The sequence below is a fragment of the Astatotilapia calliptera genome, chromosome 9 (assembly GCF_900246225.1).
Source record: "Astatotilapia calliptera chromosome 9, fAstCal1.2, whole genome shotgun sequence".
Lineage (NCBI taxonomy): Eukaryota > Metazoa > Chordata > Actinopteri > Cichliformes > Cichlidae > Astatotilapia > Astatotilapia calliptera.
Window position 1 is genome coordinate 23,730,700 of NC_039310.1, and position 22,114 is coordinate 23,752,813.

Sequence of the window (22,114 nt, forward strand, 5' to 3'; positions counted from 1 at the left end):
CTTGGTGGAGGTTTATGCCCTTGGAGTGCTTTTTGTGGAGTTTTTGTGTGTGTTTGTATTTTAGGTTTTTCTTCTTTCTTTTTTTTACTATTTCCAGTTAATAAAACTGAGTGAGAGGTTACTCATCTTACTCAGCATCCCTCAAAAAGAAACGGCACAGAACAGAGTCAGGGTTTCTTGTTACGGCGGGTGGCGTAATCATTCAGGTAATGTGTCACTGGCTTTCACAGGCTACGATCCCCCTGGGCCCCACCACTTGTTCCCAGCAATAAGCTAATTGATTGAAACATTCATCATCATCCACAGCCACATTCTCTTATGAAAGCTGACCCCAGGGCAGCAAAGTCCTAGACTTTTGGAGAACATTGAAACGCACTAATGGAAGTGCCATTAGTGAGAGATGAGAGGAGGAGAGACGAGAACCCCAACAGGAGTGTGTACACTTTTTCCACAGGAAATGAAGGTAAGATTGGGGTTGATCATCCGTGGGCTTCGCGCTCGTCTCTGTTCATTCGTGTAGTTTCATCGTGATTGGTTTAAGTCAGACCTGCATCTCTAATCAAAGGAACTGCAGTGTTTGCTCCTAGCTAAATAAATGCAGTCTATAATTAAATTGATTGCTATACTACTTTTTGACAGCAGTACAGTGGCAAGCCTGCTCCTGCAAACTGATGGTGATGTATGTGTAATGCCTAGCATATAATCTTCTGCATAGAAAACCCTGAGCTCATTGGCAATATAGGGAAACATCACTTGTGCTATTTTCCTGCACCAGTAAATGCATCATTGCACGTGATTAAAATATCACCGATCAATGATAAATAAATACAAAGATGTATTTTTATGATAAATAAAATGAAATATTAAAATATTAATACTTCATTATTTCGAATACTGTTTCCTTTCCTCTTTTATGTCTATATTTCGCATTATGGTTTTAAGTGCTTGAGTACTGATATTTCCTGAGGCAATGTGTGTATAGTAATGTACTGTACGGTGCAAAAGCCATCCATCCTTCTTTAGTTGGCACTATTACAAAATGCCCAAGATAGCATAGCTTGAAAAGGCATAGTGCAGCATATTTGCACCAATGAGGTGATTTCCAAAAGGCTATTAGCACTGAACCTGGTATAGTTCAGCATGGTGTGCAATGTGTCTTTAAAAATTTTGAGGAAATTGGCCAAAAGAGATGACAAAATAAGAAGTGGCAGGCTTAAAAAAAAATTCTGTCTACAGCAGAAGAACGGTATCTGAAAGTCATGACTTAACCCTTTAAGACCTACCATAGAACCAAGTCCGCCAGAGCTTATATTATATTTTTGGTAAATGGCCTGTATTTATATAGCGCTTTACTAGTCCCTAAGGACCCCAAAGCGCTTTACATATCCAGTCATCCACCCATTCACGCACACATTCACACACTGGTGATGGCAAGCTACATTGTAGCCACAGCCACCCTGGGGCGCACTGACAGAGGCGAGGCTGCCGGACACTGGCGCCACCGGGCCCTCTGACCACCACCAGTAGGCAACGGGTGAAGTGTCTTGCCCAAGGACACAACGACCGAGACTGTCCAAGCCGGGGCTCGAACCGGCAACCTTCCGATTACAAGGCGAACTCCCAACTCTTGAGCCACGATCACCACGAACGATTTACATGCTGTAGTGCCATTTTTGGGACCATTTCAAGTTGCTATACATCAATACAACCGTTATAGCCCAAACTTAAATAATATGTATGCATTAAGTGCATAATAACTACATAAATTGCAAAAAAGTGCAATAAACTACAAACAAATTGAAAATTGTTTTTGTGGGGTTTTTTTTACATATATTTCTAGTTAGAGAAATTTAAGAGGTTTATCCCTCAAAACTGTAAATACAAAAAAGTTGCACAAAATAGTTTCCCACCACAGGAAATTCATTTTGATTGTCTTCATAGTTTTATTTTGAGATACACCAATTTTTATATACTGCAGGAAAAATGAAGAAAAAATATTATAATGCAAATTTACAAAAAAACAGCATGTGCATCAAAATAAACTATTTCCAGCAGTGCAATTTTAGTCCTAAGCATCCCTGAAACTATTCAGGAAAGCATAAAGTCAAACATGACTTTAAAAAACACCAGCATAGGCTTATAAGGCCCCGAAGGTAAACTACATTTTCTGCGAAAATGACGTCACTCCCGGTTTCAGGCAAGTAATGGCAGACATAGTTCGCTCTGACGTCTGTTCCAACGTAGGAAGTGTTATGAACAGCTGATCGGATCGGCAAAGCATTTTTCTGGAATATAACCGAATAAGAAACCGTGACCTAGGGCAAGCTGATGGCATAACATGTAAGTACAACTCCTCTGGTTTCATATGCAAAAAAATTATTGTGCTAGCTTACGTGGTTGCAGTTCTATAGGGATTTAAAAATAGTTACGCAAAACGGAGCGTGCCCACTCCGACCGGTTTTAAAGGGTTAACAGACCTGACAAAGGACCTGAGAGATGCATCTGACCTTTTTAGTTGATCCATTTAACCTAAATGAGATTATCCTAATGGAAGAGTAGCTGTCAAGAAGCCATTCTTATGGAAGGGAAACGGGAATAATGGTCGAACCCAAAACTGGATTGAAAATCAGCAGCAAGGGGTCTTTTTCTAGGAAAATACAGAGAAGGTGTGACTTCAGCCTTTTTCACAATCTCTATGTAGGAATCCTGTGTATTAACAGGTTGAGCAGGTTGCTATTTTGTGAGTCTTTCATATCACTCAGTTGCTTCCCCAGAGATTATGTCATACACAGTTCAACTTCAGCTTGCACAGCAGCTGGTGACATCTTGATATTCATTTGTCAAATAATATTTTTTCCAACAAAATGGTATTGTTTAATGATTTCACACACAGTTTAGAAATCTGTAAGAAATGGTGAAATGAAAATGAAGTTGTCCCGTTGGGCAGGCCAGTGCGTTTGTGGCATGGACCCAAAAGCAGACACGGAAGAGACAAAAACTAAGGTGTAACAAAACGTGAGCTGTTTATTTGGCCAAAAAACGTGAATACAAATCAATGCAGAGCAAACCGGGACGAAAACTAAAACTAAAACCTAGACTGGGAAAAACTAAACTATGACAACTATGACAATAAGACATGATCATGATTCTGAGCAGGTAAATATGAGAAACTATGAGACAAACATGAACATAACCTAAACAGAATCATGAGATTCCTGAAGACATGACATGAAGAAACGAAAACAGACACACCAACACTGAACAGAGGAAGACAGAGGACTTAAATACACAGAAGGGCAATGAGGGAAGTGGAAACACCTGGGGAGACACAGCTGACACAAATGAGCAAGATGCCACGGGGGAAGCAAAACTAAACACACTGAACATGTAAACACAATACTTTCAAAATAAAACAGGAAGCATGGAGACACATGAACTGGGATGCAAGTTGCAAGCCTGACACAAGAGACAGAGAGAGGGAAAGGGACACAGAGGAGAGAGACACAGGGGGAACCTATATAGACAAGGAGATAACACATGACAAACAGAAAAAGACTCATAAACAAGGAGACATAGGTGAAACACAAACAAGACTAAACACAACAAAACTAATAATAACAATACAAGAACTTAACATATTTCAAATATAACATAAGAAATCAAAAATACAAACTAAAGAATCAAAGACAAATATTGACAGATTTTAAGACAGCATTGCCCTCAAATAACCACAGGCTTTGGATGCTGTTGGGGTTGTTGTATTTTTCCTGTCAATAATCTGAGCTTCATTGTGCTTTGCCTTAGTGTGCGCGCCTGTTGGATCAGTCATCCATGTCATCTGCCTCCATCTGAGTTTGGGCTGCCTGTACGCTCGGCTGGACAAACAGCAGCTTGAGAGGAAAGAGAGGCCTGGAAATCCGGCAGGGCGGCTGGAAGCGACTGCATTTTATCAAATTCAGTTGCTGGAATGGTGCCACTTAAGCAGCTCCTAAGATGCAAATGAAAAACAGCGGATGCGCGACGCATGGAAGTTGTAGTTGTTATGCAAATAATGATGGCGAGATGCATGCATAAAGGACACTAAGTAGTAGTGACGGGTTTGCTGTAAATGCTGCTATAAAGAGCATCTGAGGGTGGAAAAGAAATGTGAATGCTGCACATAAATAAACAACCCCAACACCATCATAACAAAGTGCTTTGTTTCCAATAAAACAAAGAAAGTACGCCTTACATGGATCTTAAAATGGTCCCAAAGAAACCCATTACACATCAAATTGCTGCACATAAAGAGGGAATACCTATACAGCTTAAAAAACAGTCAATAAAACTAAATGAATGCCTATTTGCAAATACAGGGGAACCCTTTTAGTGTTTTTTACAGCATTACCACACAAAAAATCCTAAAACACTTGATTACACTTCAGTCATGCTTTCTATGCCTCCTCTATCAGCCCCAAATTGCCTGTTCATGCACTTTAAGACCAGAAAGAGGCTCTAACAGACACAAAGATTTTGCTTTTTAGTTTCTTGCAAAACATATGAATTACAACCCCTGCATTCCACATCAAAGACTAATAATGTGGTGGCTGCAGCTGCTCTTGCTCTTGGTCAGCGTACGTCCACATATACAGTTGCTCTCCCTGTCCACATAGTTTATCTAGCAGGCATGACAATAATGAGCACCTCCGCACGATAAAGCTGTCAAGCAACACAGGACACATCCTGTAGTGTGCCACAACCACAACAGCTTTCATCATTCGGCTCTGAGCAAGCACGCTCCTGACATGCTCCCGCGGTGTGAGCACACATTATTCCGCAAACCCGGCTAAAATCCATGCCATTAACCAAGCATTTCTCTCCTCGCAGTCACCCGACACAGAGGCACTATGTCAAATGTCTCTGCCATTGACTGTCCACAGAGAGGTGCAAGTGCTCAGACAAAGAGAGTGATTAATTATTCAAAGAGGCTCACTGCAATCCATTACATCACATGCATTATGAAGCAGCCTGATCTACGGCACCTCTTCAAAATCTATCAGTCTTAAGGATGAGGCTGAAACGCACAGGACACTACCTGCTAGGTAGACAGCAGGACAGGTAAATAAAGGGCTGCAATTAACAGCAGGAATAAAAATGTAATGACCTGCACATAACATGGCATTATTAATTATTTAATTAGTGAAACTTTAAATCTTTACTTTTGCACTTTTATTTTCATACTTTTCTCATTTTGAACTGGTCATCCACTAGGTTATTGAACCATTTTTACCAGCAATAACCTAAGTTTAAATAGGTAATCAATGTTCTGTTGCATGACCCACTTTCAGCTGTTGGACGGATGGTCTCATATTTAACTCCAGAATAAGTGCCCAGTTCACATGTCTGCAAAACCAGCCCATCCCTCCACCACCACGCTTGACTAGCATAAGATGTTTGGTTTTCTCTAAACACGACGTTGTGCTTTTATAAACGTGCTCACACTGATGCAGAGCTACTCAAGCTAACTTGAAGAACGTGGTGAAATTAGAAACTAAAGATCAAAAAGTTGTCCAAAACAAGCCAAGTAATATGACTATCTGACCCAAAACCTAACTTCAGTGTTTAATGATAATAGTTTTCAAAATGGTGAATGTGAATGTCTGACATTCTCTTAAAAATAACAGTACTGAGAATTTTATCATCTTTTCCAAGTAGGCCTTGAGACAAGACGTTTTTCATTTTAAAAATGACCAGAGCTACTCTGCCAATGCTGAACATGAGTATAACCCTCCGTCTCAATTCCAGGCACCTATACTTAGAGTTAAATATATTTCTTGACCCTGGAAGGAAACCCTCAAGATTTGAACCAATAGGGTCTGTGTACTTTATCAGTTGGCTAATGACTACAAAATGACTTGGCTCATCTCTGTCTACCTAGTTTCACGCAAAGCTGTGCATTCAGTGTCAGACAAACACATCATATTTCATGACAACGCAACCTTGACAGAGGTAATAGCTGAGACGAGCTGCAGCTGCCTTTGACAAAGCTTCATGTGTGACAAAAACATAAATCTTCCCTGCAGCCTTGGCACGCTGTGGGATATATTCGCATAGATAAACATCAAGTGATGCTTTGTATCCACTGTACACTTCAGTTTAGTGGTTATATTGTTAGCAGTATCATTTAAGGTGAATCGGATCCCCACATTTGTCACAAGACATACAGATTTACTGGTTTTCCATTTGGAGCCTTGTGTAGATGTGACACAGTAGGTGTGGATTACAGTTCAGTTTAACTGAGCAAATCAATCTAGCCCCTATGCTTGGCACACTCACCTCCATAGTGGTCAGGTTGCATCGATGGGTTCCAGCAAACCAGCCATCAGTGGAGCACTGGTCGATATCAACATCCTGTAGATTAATGTCCACTCGAACCACTCCCCTGCAAGATGGAAGGACATTAAAAGAGATCTATTAGGGTCATTTCTACCTCCATGTTTTTATTCTTGGACTCAACTAGAGCTTTACATGATTTTCTAACATTTCACGATTTGATTGTTATGGTGAACAGCTGTGGAATTGAAGCACTTTGAAATTGTATCATTCTTTCTTAAGCATATTGTATATCAGAAAAGTTGAGTGTGGAGGTTTGAATGCAAAACAAGGCCATTAGTTCAGGCAGAAAAAGTTCACGACATCAATGTGAAAACCAACACACATGAAAAAAGATCAAGTGCAAAAAAGGAAGCACAACAGACGCTTCCCTGTGACGACGGGACTATTTATACACACAGGTTTGATTGGACAGTAGAACACACGTGGTATAACTAACAAAGGACATGACAGAAAACTCAATCTTCAAATAAATCAGAAAGTAACAGAAAGAAAACAAAGAATCACTGAGGGAACTACTAAAAGAAACAATGAAATGAACCAAAACACAGGATGTAAAACTGAAACTTGGCATTACAAAAAAACACAAGAAACAACAGGAAGCAAATACTCAAAAATGGACACAAAAAATAAAGCTTGTAATCTGCTAGAATAAAGAAATCAAAACAAGAACCGAAACATTCAACAAACACAAAAATCAAAACTTGAAACATTTGGAACAACAATAAAACCTCAAGTCTAAACTCAATTATATTTGCAAGGAAATCAAAACCCGAAAACAACAAAAAGACCACGGAGTAAACAAAGTGTAGTAAAGCCAACTAAAACCCGCTGTTGAAGAAAGTCATTTACCCTTTTGTTGATTTATTGATTGAGTGATTGATTGATTTGTGTCAGACGGGATTTTTTTTGGATGGTTTTCTAAATAGAAGCTTTTCAAATTAAAAGAGTTGAACTGAGGAAGGTAGATAAAGCAAGTACATTATGAGCTGTATGTTATTGTCTGATCTACAAATTTCACTTAAAAGTACAGTAAAGTTACAACAGCGGTCCCCGACCTTTTTAGCGCCACGGACCAGTTTATGTTTGACAATATTTTCATGGACCGGCTTTTAAGGTGTTGCGGATAGATGCAACAAAATAAAACCAGTACCAGTACCAAAAAAAAGGAAGATTTATTCATAACACATGGGAAAAGACCCAGGGAAACTGAGTTAACGATAAGGATTCTAAAGAATAACGCTAAAAAACGATAAAAACCCTGAAAACCATAAATTTCACACGCGAGGATTAACTCTCGCGGCCACTGAGCCGGTACCGGTCCGTGGCCCGTGGGTTGGGGACCGCTGAGTTACACTACCTTAAAATCCTCAACATGTAATTGCACAAACCTGTACTTGGAATCTTAACTGAAATTTTAATAGGTTCTAACATGTTATAAAGCAAAAACAGACATTTGTCTGCCTCATGTCTCATCTCTTCTTCCTAAGAAAGAAATCAGTCTGACAGAGATGCAATTAGCCGTGCACTACATCACAACGAGACACTCTGCAAGAGGCTGGACTCTTTGTTCCGTTTCGACCAGCTGAGCCAGGCAGGACCTTCTAATGGAGCTGTTGAGGATTTAGACTTACTTAGCTTTCTGAAGCTCTGTGAAGAGAAGGTCACTGTATGTGATTTTGAAGGTCAGCCCCTTTGATTCTGACAAATCTTTTCACTGGTGTGGCATATGTCCCTTTCACAAGTGCAGCTCACAGGACAAGCCAACAGACAGTTACATAATGCTGTATACTATATGCGTAACTATACAAGGAAAAAAAACTAAACAAGCTTGACAAAATACTTCAAATCCACAAGAAACTCTAAACTGTCTCTCAGCGACCTCAGCCCACTTACAGGCTTTCTCTCTTGGTAGACTTAAAAATGGAGCACAGCCCGAGGCAAGTGTTGTTAGAAAATCTATACCGACTTTAAACTTTATGGAAGACATGCTCTGGAGAGTTATAGCTCAGTAGGACGAGTGTCATGACACCAAGATAATGTGCACATATGAAAAAAGGTATTTCTCTGATCCAGCATTCAGAGCCTTCAAGTTTCTCACACACAACATTTTACATAAACGCCAGCCGACACAAGAGGAAAAAAACCCGAGTGTTGCCGTGTAGCTTTCGAACAAAATCACCAAATATACACTTTGTTATTTGATCAGGATGAATATAAACACAAACCCTGCTCTGAAGTGAGCGGGCGAATCAGCGCTGTTATCTATTTAATCAGGCAAAACCTGCAGCTGCTTCCCTGCAAATAAATCAGCGGCCGACTTTGCACTGACCTTTAACTCCTTTGATGCCCGTTTGAACACTGACATTCACACTGGGTTTATTTTGTTATAGGATTAACAGGAAACTTTGGTCTCCCAGTTTCCAGGATTTGTGTTTTGCGTTTAAAGGAAAATTAGATTTTAAACTATTGACCCTGACCCTGAACTAGTATGGATATACATCATATACCACCGCATTAATCACCTAAGTCTAAGTTCTCATTGTCATCGAAATACTAACCCTAACCCGTAATCTGACCTTAGGCAATTAAAATATGTAATTTGTATCTTTTTTATACTGACACAACATCATATACAACATTTTTTTTTCCAAAAAAGTCTGTTTTGCCTTTCTCCTGAAACGATGGGATGGTTTGATCAATTGCTCGAATGATGTAGAAAAGTGCTACAAAAGTGTCAAAGTGGTTTCTTTGTCATGGTCCTGCGGCCATGACTCAGTGACTTTGTGTTTGTGTTCTTTATTGTTATTACTTTCATTATTATTCGTGGCTGTTTTGGGATGGTTTGTGTTTTGGGATTTTAGATACTGGGTTCTGGGGTTGTGCTCCCTCTATTGGTCCCTGGTGTTAGTGTTCCCCTGTCTCGTCAGGTTAATCAGGTCCAGCTGTGTCCCCCACCTGTGTGTGATTTCCCAGTGTCTCTCTGTGTACTTATAGTGTGTGTTTTCCTCTGTTCCTCGTCGCGTCGTCTGTGTTCATACTCTGTGAAATCCCCTGCGTGCTCTCCCTGCTGTTCTCCCTTCATGTTCAGGTTTGCTACTCCTTGGTGTAGTTTCTCCCAGTTTAGTTCATCCTTAGTTCTGTTTTGCCATCTCCACTTTATGTTTGGTATTGTTAATAAATCGCCCTCACGTCTAAATAAGTAATGCATTTGAGTCCTCCTTTCCACTCCTCACACGGCCACTGACCCGAACCGTGACAGTACGACGCGACCACAAGATGGACCCAGCAGCGCTTAATCCGTCTAAGGAGCTATGGGAGAATCTCATTGATGCCACACAGGAGCTCATCGACCTGTGGCTGGAAAACCCGGGTGGCAAGTCCCAGCGCGCTATAGAGAGGCGGCTACAGCGTCTTGTGACCGGTCTCCCATGGCTTCTAGGCTCGCTTTGTCCGTGGGAGCGGGAGTTTCTCCTTTTGGATCTTGGACTTCACCCCCCGTCTGCATTCACTTTCGAACAGCCCGATACGGTGAGTGAGCGGGACGCTTTGGCTTCCCCAGATTCCGGGACTTTGTTTTCTGGGGCTATTCAGAGCGGGATGGGAGACAGTATGGGTTGCTTACCTACCTTCGTGGTAACAGATCCTTCCCAAGTGGGCGTCTACAAACCCTCTGCAAAACTGACGGACTGTGTCTCTGCCGCTCCTTCTGAGCCAGGACTTTATCGCCATTCTCCGGCTCAGTTCTGTGTCCAGCCACAAGCTTCCCAGTCTGTAGCTCAACCGTTAGCCTCGCTAAGGGCACAATTACCTGTTCTGCCGCCGCTCCAGTTAGCCACTCAGCCATCACCACCGCTAGCATCGCTACAACCCATAGTTCAGTTAATGGCTGTCACAATTTTCACACTGTTTTTCCACCGCTGTTTCTGAGCAGGGAGAAGAAATGTTTCACAACGGACCTGTTCCTCAAAAGCTGGCAACATTAGTGACCGTTACTCGCTCCGGGGCTTCCCCAGAGGCTGGGTTACAGCCCTCAGCTTACTCTGGACCCCTGGAGGCCGAGATGCCAGCTGTGAACTGCACCGGGCTGTCACTGCCTGAGCAGGGTCAGTGCTCTGCGCAGCTGCGGCCCTCCTTATGTGTGCCAGAGGCCCATGTGCCTACTGGTTTTGTTTCATGTGTGCCAGAGGCCCATGTGCCTACTGGTCTTGTTTCATGTGTGCCAGAGGCCCCTGTGCCTACTGGTTTTGTTTCACGTGTGCCAGAGGCCCGCGAGCCTGCTGGTTTTGTTTTTTGTGTGCCAGGGGCCCCGGTGCCCACTGGTTCTGTGGCTGTTTTCGCTGGGGGGCCCGAGGAGCCCGTCCAGCCTCCTGTTTCGCCGGCTGGGGGGCCCGAGGAGCCCGTCCGGCCTCCTGTGTCGCCGGCTGGGGGGCCCGAGGAGCTCGTCCAGCCTCATGCCACGTCGGCTGGGGGGCCCGAGGAGCCCGTCCAGCCTCATGCCACGTCGGTTGGGGGGCCCGAGGAGCCTCACACGGCCACTGACCCGAACCGTGACATTCTTAATGCAAGCCTCATTTGTCTATTAATACACATTCATGCTCAAGTCTCTTTTTTATGCCAAACCACTTTTAGTATTTAGTATATTGCCTAAACAGGGTCCCGTTATACCGGCGGGCCATTATTATAACATTATACTACGGGCTTTGTACACTAAAGGTGACATCATCACACCATGAACTCCAGCTTTACTTTACCTACAGCAAAACGTCAGAGGTTACAAAAATTGAGTGGTGCACAATCAGCCAAAACTTGGCTCATTTGCAAGATCAAGAACATCCACATTAGAGGAGCCAATGTTCAACCACTAACTTTCTGATTAGTAAATGCCTCAATCTTCCTCCTGAGCCACAGTCAAGCCCAGAGTTCATCAGAGAATTAAGACAACTTCCATCCATCCATCCATCTTCATCCGCTTTATCCGAGGCCGGGTCGCGGGGGCAGCAGCCTAAGCAAAGAGGCCCAGACCTCCCTCTCCCCAGCCACCTCCTCCAGCTTATCCGGGGGAACACCAAGGCGTTCCCAGGCCAGCCGAGAGATATAATCTCTCCAGCGTGTCCTGGGTCTGCCCCGGGGCCTCCTCCCGGTGGGACATGCCTGGAACACCTCACCCAGGAGGCGCCCAGAGGGCATCCTTGTCAGATGGCCGAACCACCTCAGCTGGCTCCTTTCGATGTGGAGCAGCAGCGGCTCTACTCTGCACCCCTCCCGGATGGCCGAACTTCTCACCCTATCTCTAAGGGAGAGGCCAGCCACCCTTCGGAGGAAGCTGATTTCTGCCGCTTGTATCCGCGATCTCGTTCTTTCGGTCACTACCCACAGCTCGTGGCCATAGGTGAGGGTAGGGACGTAGATTGACCGGTAAATTGAGAGCTTCGCTTTTACACTCGGCTCCCTCTGCACCACGACGGACCAGTGCAGCGTCTGCATTCCTGCAGCTGCAGCCCCAATCCGTCTGTCGATCTCCGGCTCCCTTCTCCCATCACTCGCGAACAAGACCCCGAGATACTTGAACTCCTCCACTTGGGGCAGGAACTCATCCCTGACCGGAGTGGGCACTCCACCCTTTTCCGGCTGAGAACCATGGCCTCAGATTTGGAGGTGCTGATCCTCATTCCCGCTGCTTCACACTCGGCTGCGAACCGTTCCAGTGCGAGCTGGAGGCCATCACCCGATGAAGCCAACAGAACCACATCATCCGCAAAAATCAGAGATGAGATTCTGAGGCCACCAAAGCGAAAGCCCTCCGCCACTTGGCTGCGCCTAGAAATCCTGTCCATAAAAATTATGAACAGAACCGGAGACAAAGGGCAGCCCTGGCGGAGCCCATCACCCACCAGGAATGGGAACGAGTCCGACTTATTGCCGGCAATGCGAACCAAGCTCTTACAGCGGTTGTATAGGGATCGAATGGCCCGTAGCAATGGGCCAGACACCCCATACTCCCGCAACACCTCCCACAGGACACCCCGAGGGACACGGTCGAATGCCTTCTCCAAGTCCACAAAACACATGTAGACTGGTTGGGCAAACTCCCATGCACCCTCAAGTATCCTCGAGAGGATAAAGAGGTGGTCCAGTGTTCCGCGACCAGGACAAAAACCGCATTGTTCCTCCTGTATCCGAGGTTCAACTAGTGGACGAACTCTCCTTTCCAGCACCCTGGCATAGACTTTCCCAGGGAGGCTGAGGAGTGTGATCCCCCTGTAGTTGGAACACACCCTCCGGTCCCCCTTCTTAAAGATGGGGACCACCACCCCGGTCTGCCAGTCCACAGGTACTGCCCCTGATCTCCACGCAACATTGCAGAGGCGTGTCAACCAGGACAGCCCTACAACGTCCAGAGCCTTCAGGAACTCGGGGCGGACCTCATCAACACCAGGGGCTCTGCCACCAAGGAGTTGTTTAACTGCCTCAGTGACCTCGCTCCCGGAAATTGGCGGGTCATTCCCCTCATCCCCAGACTCTGCTTCCTCCTCGGAAGACGTGTCAATGGGATTAAGGAGGTCCTCGAAGTATTCCTTCCACCGCCTGACAATTTTCTCAGTCGACGTCAGCAGCGCTCCGCCAGCACTATACACAGTGCAGGTAGAGCACCGCTTTCCCCTCCTGAGACGCCTGACGGTTTGCCAGAATCTCTTCGAGGCAGTCCGAAAGTCTTTTTCCATGGCCTCTCCGAACTCCTCCCACACCCGAGTTTTTGCTTCAGCCACTGCCCGAGCTGCATTCCGCTTGGCCTGTCGATACCTGTCGGCTGCCTCCGGAGTCCCACAGGCTAACCAAGCCCGATAGGACTCCTTCTTCAGCCTGGTGGCTCCCTTCACCTCTGGTGTCCACCATTTGGTTCGGGGATTACCACCACAGCAGGCGCCAACCACCTTGCGGCCGCAGCTCAATGCAGCAGCTTCGGCAATGGAGACGCTGTACATGGTCCATTCGGACTCAATGTCCCCAGTCTCCCTCGGAATGCTGTTGAAGCTCTGCCGGAGGTGTGCGTTGAAGATCTCGCGGACTGGGGCCTCTGCTAGACGTTCCCAGCACACCCTCACTACGCGTTTAGGTGCACCAGGTCTGTCCAGCGTCCTCCCCCGCCACCTGATCCAACTCACCACCAGGTGGTGATCAGTTGACAGCTCAGCCCCTCTCTTTACCCGAGTGTCCAGAACATATGGTCGCAGGTCTGGTGATGCGATTACAAAATCGATCATCGACCTATGGCCTAGAGCGTCCTGGTGCCACGTGCACTTATGGACACTCTTATGTTCGAACAGGGTGTTCGTTATGGCCAAACTGTGATTAGCACAGAAGTCCAATAACAAAGCACCGCTCGGGTTCAGATCAGGGAGGCCGTTCCTCCCAATCACGCCCCTCCGGGTCTCGCTGTCGTTACCCACGTGAGCATTGAAGTCTCCCAGCAGGACAACAGAGGGACAATTAAGACAACTTGCCTAATAGAAATCCCCCTAATTCTGCCAAAATAACTATGACACCATCAATGAAATCACCAACAACACCTCTGAATTTCTTCTGTAGTATCAGGCACCTAACCTTCACAGTAGATGTTTTTAAGCCCTGAAAGTTGTATGGTGTGGTGGTCTGAGAAGTTAACCTCTTCAAATCTTTGTCATGGTCCTCTAACCATTCCTGAAGAATATTTGAAGTGCGGCAGTACGCCTCTTCCATCAGGAAAATGCACGCAGTCTGCGTCAATGCTTAAGGAGTTAATATTAGTCAGTAAAATCTACATAAACGTTGGGAACCAAGCTTAGCCAGATGAATTGTGACAACCGTAGTTTCCGCCATTGCGTCTTTGTTTTGATATATATTGTGCATGCATAAAAACACATAACAACAAATTATATCTGATTTCATATAAACACTGATTTATTTATCATTTGCTGTAGAGTGCACATGTAGTTCATTTTTGTATCTTTAACATTTTAAAATGTCATTATCTTATTTTACAAGCTTATTTCTGATGTGTATCAGCGCAACACCAATGCTGTGTCTGGTTCCACTTGGTAAATGGACTGGTTCTTATATAGGGGTTTTCTACTCTACAAACCTTATCCAATCCTATCCATATTCACCCATTCATACAAGCACTGTTTTCTACGGTGTTGTTTTTTCTTCTTCTATCTAACATGCAGACTGGAGCAGCTCGGGGTCGAGCCACAAACCTTTCAGTTAGTGTATGACCTGCTCTACCTCCTAAGCTATAATCACTTTATAGCAAAGATACCCCACAAGACCTTTTGGGTATGCTCTAAACCTCAGCTGTCTACACGTCAGAATTTGGCTTTAAATTTTAACTGGCAGGAGCTATGCTAGCAAAGCTATTCACCTCATCTATTTTAGTGTTGTGGCTGATTGGTGATTCATGACTGAGATCTGTTTCAGGGTGTAGATGATGAAAGTTTCAGCTGATCATTGGCTATTAAGGCTTTAATTAGTGCCCAATGATTTGTTAATGCATTTCGCCCCTGGTGCCACTTTGTTAAAGTGTCATGGTCTGGAGAACACTGTTATCTGCAGCCTGTTTTTAAATGAACAACCCTCTTCACATCTTATTCAACTTGTTTTTGTAATTTAACGTTAATAATAAGGCATTTTGACTGATGACAAACCTGTATGTAAAAGAGTTGTTGATTAGATATTTGGTACGATTCTGTGGTTTCCATCATATCATACAGTAGAGTTGCACCAACCACTAATGATCAGAATCAGAATACTTGAATAATCCTTAAGGAAAATATGTGGGTTACAGTTGCTCCAACACAGTAAGAGTAACAGACTAAACTAATTAAATAATACGATATATTATAAAGGTTACAGATCTCTATGTAGTTTAGATTGATGACTAATGTAAAATTAGTTATGGCTTCATACATTAGCAACCTAGTCCTAGATGGCAGTTAGCATACTCTGTGCTCACATGAGCTGGAACTCATACAAACACCTTGTCCCATACTGCTCAGTTTTGAGACCAGGCAAAAGTGTGGTTTCCATAGTAACACCTTGGTTGAACCATGTCTTGCTGTAACTAAACAATACACAAAACAGCAGGTGGCAGAAGATGCCGTCAATGTTGACATATCACTTTTTGGGGAGAATAAAAGACAGAGTTCATGGTTTATGTAATTTAACAAAAAGACAAAAAACTAATGACAGAAAGCAATAAAAAAAAAACTGCACCTGTGACAAACTGAAAGTGGGAGAAGCAGCAGGTACCAAAGGAAAGGCAAAATTTACTGATCCATAAGCGTTAAAAAAAACTGTGGATATTTCTGAATGTCATAGCAGAAGAAAAGACAGGCAGAACTAGCAGCTTTATCACAGGACTGTAACCGGCTTACAGTCTTATTATTTCCATCTGTGTGTTTAAACTGTCCACCTGTTCACCATATAGTGCCCTATATCATGCCCACACCATTTTATAGTGGTGCTCAAAATCTCATCTGTAAACTTCCACTGTAGTGCACTACAAAATCATCACACGTACCACGCAGGTTCTATTATGCTTTTGTGTGCAGATGCAGTTCTTATCATTTTTATTTAAATGCTGTGGGGAGATAAGTTTCAATTGCACTGTGCAATCATTCAGACATAGCAATCCTGAGTTATCCCTGGCCCCAAGTATGATGCAGATGTTCTGCTATTGTTTTGGTGACAGATATCTGGAGCAAATGTATCATCAGCTGTCTGCACTTGTTCCCTAGTTAGTCCAAACGCCATATGAGTGAAAAACTGGACAATTCAAACAGAGCCAGGCAATTCTTAATTTTTGGTTGGCTGACTTTGAGTGGATAGAAACCCAGTATGTACAACATTAGCTACCCTTCAGTTCCCCCTTTCTCATGTTAAATCTCTTCCTCATGTATGACCTTTGCTTGTTTCTGGACTTTTGTAAGTCCCTGGCTGGAAATAGTCGCTTCACTGACTTCTTCACTGTGAGAGCGCTGCCCGTTTTGGATGAAAGATTCCCATTGTGTCCCAGTTTCCTGCATCTGAGTCCTCGAACACAAGAGTTCTTCAGCACACACACACACACACACACACACACACACACACACACACACACACACACACACACACACTTATTTGAAACAATACAACATGAAATGAAAAAAAAAAATCAAAGAAATATCAAAAATAAACAGGAGGGAATATTACTACACATTAATAAAACCATCCTTAGAACATGGTATCTAATATTGTATCACAACAACCAAATCTTTTTTAGCCTAATATTGAGAAATGAACTTACTATGCTAAATAAGAAATTAACTATCCCTCCCTCCATTTTCTTCCACTAAACAGATTCAGGGTACTCGGGGACAGAAGGTCACCCCACCTGTCATAAAGTAAGACAGGTGCATATCCTTGTAGTTAGTGGGGTAAGCTAAACTAAGTCAAACTAAAGTCCATCATGTAGATAAATCAAATTTATTTAGGGAATTATCTATTTGTTGTTATCTATTTATTTGGCCACGTAAACTGTCATTGGTAAACATGACAAGTGATAATGCCAAGGCCATCTTCGAGCCTTGATGGTTTCATTTAATGCCGGGATTCCAAACAAATCAAATTACCGCAACTGACACACAGTATGAAACATTGTGGAGGCTCAGCAGGCCTACAGCAGTCTTTGTCCATCTGGTAATCCATGCTAGAGTGTTATCACTTATTTAGCATAGTAAGTAAAAGCTCCAGGGTCAAAACAAGCAGCTAAAACTTGGGGATGTGTTGCACTGGTGTTTCCCTGTGCATGAATAGACTAGTTGTTTGTCCCAAAAAAACAAAATAAAAAAATATATTCATGTTATCAAAATAGCAATAAAAAATAATAATGTACACGCATACACAAATACTGCTGCTCTGGCATGTTCTCCAGGTGTATAAGAGGCGGTTTACTATTCCCGGTTCCCAGTGGACACCAGGTGAGTGCAATGCTCTCTTTGCCTGTACCTCTGTTATTAATAACTGCTGCTCTGGTCCTGCCTTGGGGCAAACTGACCTCGCTGCTTTCTCCTGCACTGCTGGTTGTTTCGTGTGAGAAATTACATGCAATTCTCTGTTATATAATAAGGATTGGAAATGTCGCACTGAAACACAGCAGACGCACAAGAATACGCCGATTTGTTAGTGATGGAGGAGTCATGAAACCGTTAGTTTCAGTGGCAACTGAAGTAATAACATTTGCTTAGGTTTTGCATTTGAAAAGTGAGTCTGCACAAAGAGGAAAATAGTCTGCAGTCGGCTTCTCTTTTTTTCCCCTTCTGCTCCCAACTCCCCAGGCAACCTTTAGCTTCCCAGTCAAAGAGGACATATGGTGTATAAAATGGCTTTTGGGGGGGGAAAAGAAAGAAGAAAATGTTGGAAACGGTGGTGTTGACTGGGTATGTGCTGCACAAAGACTGGGTCGTAATTGAGAGCAGCAGCGAGGAGCATGTGGCAGAGCCATCATGGTGGCCATCAAGGCCCTCGGGCATAAAGACAGGATTATCACAGAGAGCAAGAGATAGAGGTGCCCAAGGAAACAGAGTGCTTTCTCCTTTCATCCTCCATTCTTTGTGGGTCTAAAGGCCAGGCCAGCAAAGAGAGGAGCATCCCACCAGCAGGAGTCTTTCTGACTGACTCTTTCTGAGCTAATGTTAGCTGCACAAACATTAAGAAGCTGACTGTAGATATATCTGCATAATAGCTTATATTCACAAAAGGATATTCATCAAAAGATGCTTGCATTGAAGGCCTGCTTGTGTCCTCTTTGTTACAAGTCAGTCTTAGATGTATTCATCAGTGAACACTGAATTTCATACGCTTTGAGCTATAGGTCTCAAAGCAGAAAATAGACTCTGAAACTGATTAGCCTGTTTAGTCACAGGACAGGATGCTGCAATATATAACAACTTTAGCTAGTTTAGGGCCTTACACAGACCTAAAACAAACCTACTTTAAAAAAATGTTTAGTTATGTTAAAACAATGGGAAATTGATAGACTACCAAATGTGAAATGTTACTTATACTTAACAGCTGTCTGGTGTAAGTGTTCATTGCATATAAGCACTGCGATACCTAAAATTACAGGTGTCGAACTCCAGGCCTCGAGGGCCGGTGTCCTGCAGGTTTTAGATGTAACCTTGATACAACACAGCTGATTTAAATGACTAAATTACCTCCTCAACATGTCTTGAAGTTCTCAAGAGTCCTGGTAATGAACTAATCATTTGATTCAGGTGTGCTGACCCAGGGTGAGATCCAAAAACTGCAGGACACCCGCCCTCGAGGCCTGGAGTTCGACACCCCTGCTTAAGTCTTCAGTTTACAGTTACAGCTAATTTCTCAGTTTCCAACATCCTCTTATTTTTTCACTCCTATTCTTTCAAATACTAAAATTTCTTTGTTTGAACATTTTTAACTGCTAGCTAACATTTTTTAACTAAGTGTGTAAAGAACAGTGTTGGGACTAACGCGTTATTAAGTAACGCGTTACAGTAACTACGTTATTATTGTGGTAACGAGCACGGTAACTAGTTATTATGCCAAAATCAGGAACGCGTTAGTCGTTACTGGGATTTAGATAGGGTCGTTACTCGTTACTTCGTGTGGTGGCTATCGCGGAGCTTCCACAGATTCAGTAACATTAGCAAGTGGTGGAGGCCAGCAGGTGGATGAAGGAAAAGGGACGCAGAAGGAAAAGAGACCCGAGGCGGCCACCGGTCCAAGTGTGAACTGAACTTCAGGTAAGAAGTTATGACCTGCAGTCTCTCTGGGTCAGATATGAACCAGGTTTAGGTGCAGTTTATTTTCGTTATTCTGACTTTTTCCGTACTGCGTGCTAGCTAGCATGACGGAGTTTCTATACAGCTGGGTGGTGCTATGAAGTTAATGATGTTGAACTTTATTTTGTTCATAAGTTATTAGAGTTGCCAACCGTCCCGCCTGGTATTCAGAGAAAATATTACGTGTTTCTTATTGAGGTGAAAAGGAACAGTTTGTCCCGTAAATCAGCTACAATGAAAAAGACACAAAGCTGGAGTTTTCCTGTGTCTTTGCTGCACAGCTGCCTCTTCTTCTTTCATTCTCTCCCTCCCTCTCCCGTTTCTACTTCAATCATGAAACTGATCAATGATCAGCTGATCGGCTCTCTTGTTTGTTTATCGCTCACTTTGCGCCAGAAAGAGGAAACCAGCGGATGTCGCGGTAAACAACAGCAGCACTTTTAAGCTTGATCAGCTGTTGTTAGAATTTATTTAATATTAATTTCTAGTATCAGCTGATGTTTGATGGAGCCACAGCTGTAAAGCTGCTGGTCATGATATGGTTTGGTTATCTGGTGAGAGGGAAACATGAAGATGAAACCAGGAGACGTCCTTACTGGATCATCAGAGCTGAACAGGTGATGGAGAAACAGGTTTACCTTTTAGGTGACATGAATGAGTTGAAGGGAAGTTATGAACTGTTTCTGAGAGACAAATAACCCCAGGATCCTTTTTTAGGTAGCTGACAGCTGGTAACTGTGCAGGGGCGGGTCTAGCAAAGTGTTTCCAGGGGGGCAGGTAGGGCATTAACAGGGAAAGGGGGGCACAAAGAAATACTTTTCTTTCTTATTCTTATTTAAAATGTCTAGCTTTTAAAAAATAATTATCTGAATCTTACAACAAACAATTGATAGATTGATGCATATATACCATCAAACAGTGTACATCACTGTCACAACAGTGTTTATTTTCATTCAAAGGCTTTATGATTTTTCCTATAATGGTGGGCCAGTCTCTAGTCAAAATGCCCGGGCCAATTTTCTGTCCCAGTCCAGCCCTGTATGCAGCTCATCTGCAGTCTGGTGTTGCCTACATCTTCCTATTCAGAAGGCAGAATTTCTGAGTTCTGAGTACAATCGAAAGCACCACGACTGCAGTTTTTGTGTTGGATGTAAAAGGCGCACATGACTCTGTGACGTAGGCTAGAATCATGGCAGCAGTCAATGACGGTCCAGGCGTGGAATTTCTCTCGTGGAAATATGAACATTATCTTTTCCTTTCTATTGGTAGGTGGCACAGTGCACTTGTGGCAAGTAAGCAAGCTAGAAGACTGGCAAAGTTATGAAAGAAACACATTAACAAGAGAATTCTGAGTAAAACCAAAGTTACTTTCCCTAGTAACTAGTTACTTTGAAAGTAACGAGTAACTTGAAGTAACTGAGTTACTTTTGAGAGAAGTAACTAGTAATGTAACTAAGTTACTTTTTAAAAGTAACTTACCCAACACTGGTAAAGAATAAAAAAAACATATTTAATATATTTAAGTCTCTTCTTTTCATTGTGCAGGGTTAAAATTTCAAATGTTTACTACAAGCTCCTCCACAATCAGAAGCTGAGCAATTACATTTGGCACATGGGTATGATGTCATCACGTTGCCTATCAACCACTTACTAAAATGCTAAAATGACCCATTAAGCTGTGTACACACTAGAAACGATTTCCTTATCACACGCTGCTTTGAAGTTGATGGTGCCATTCCAGGCTGTGGTTGCCTATGTGATCCTCTCACATTTGTTCTACCAAGTAATATGTCAATGAACATTATTGTTCTCTCGCACTGGCATTTGCTTCAGTTACTCACCTTAAAGTTGTGAAAAGTTTATCTTAGGTACTGCCCACTTCTCATCATCAGCAGTTATTTGCCCGTAGTGAGTTGAAGTTGCAGAACGTTATTCACTTTCTATTCACGTTCTAGAAGATCTCATTTATGCTCTTCGCTGCCTAATGCCTCTGTAGAGAGGCTTATCCATGATTTGATAGCTTAGCACAGCTAACTGTTGCCAAAAAATTCAAGGTCAAACTCAAGACACAAGAATTGGGGTTCCAATATCTACCCTTCTCATGGTAAATACAAGCCAATTGGAAGGTACCATAAATTCATAAAGCACCTTGTTTCAGATGTGTAGACACTATCCCTTCACTATTTAGATCACTAGCTAAGAAGCTAAGAAGCTAAGAGCTTCTTAGCTAAGAAGCTAGTGATCAATAGTTTAAAAGTTTACTGATTGTTTTAAAACTGCTTTATAGACAGTTATCTGGACAGTTATTGTACAGTTGCAAGGTTTATTGATAAAGCACTGGTAATGGTTAATAAATACTGTACATCACATCTATACGCATTGTCGGATGCTTGTTATGACATTATGAACAATGCTGGGCATCCTCTGCACATGGCCATTAACAACCAGAAGAGTCTGTTCAGTGACAGGTTGCTTCTCCCCAAGACAAGAACTAACAGACTTAAAAACTCCTTTGTCCCACACACCATCAAACTGTTTAACTCCTCTCTGGAGGGGAGAGGGAGGGGAAACAGGAGGACAAAGGAGGGGGGAACAACTAAACTGTAGTGCCTCTTCACCTCACTGTACAATACCTTGTGCAATACTTTTTGTAAATAGTCAATGGTGCAATAGACCTCAATACTTGAAATGTGCAATTCACTTGTATTTTTTATTTTTATTCCTATTTATTATATTTATCCCCTTCGTATATTTTATTTATATTTGTCTCTGTATTTATATATGTGTGTGTATGTGTGTGTGTGTGTGTGTATATATATATATATAATATTCTGTAACTCTGAACTTCTGTCGGTGCTGTGCTTTTTGGAAATCGAATTTCCCAGAGGAACCCACCCGAGGGA

At 43.0% G+C, this 22,114-nt stretch overlaps 1 protein-coding gene across 3 annotated transcripts in view; it reads right to left on the reverse strand.

The window, feature by feature from the left end:
* gpr158a (G protein-coupled receptor 158a) overlaps positions 1–22,114 on the reverse strand; it is a 97,706-nt gene that overhangs the window by 66,257 nt on the left and 9,335 nt on the right. For all 3 annotated transcript variants that reach the window (XM_026180083.1, XM_026180082.1, XM_026180081.1), the window contains exon 2: positions 6,316–6,421. In XM_026180083.1, the coding sequence (XP_026035868.1) occupies positions 6,316–6,421 (106 nt within the window). The remainder of the gene's footprint in view (positions 1–6,315; positions 6,422–22,114) is intronic.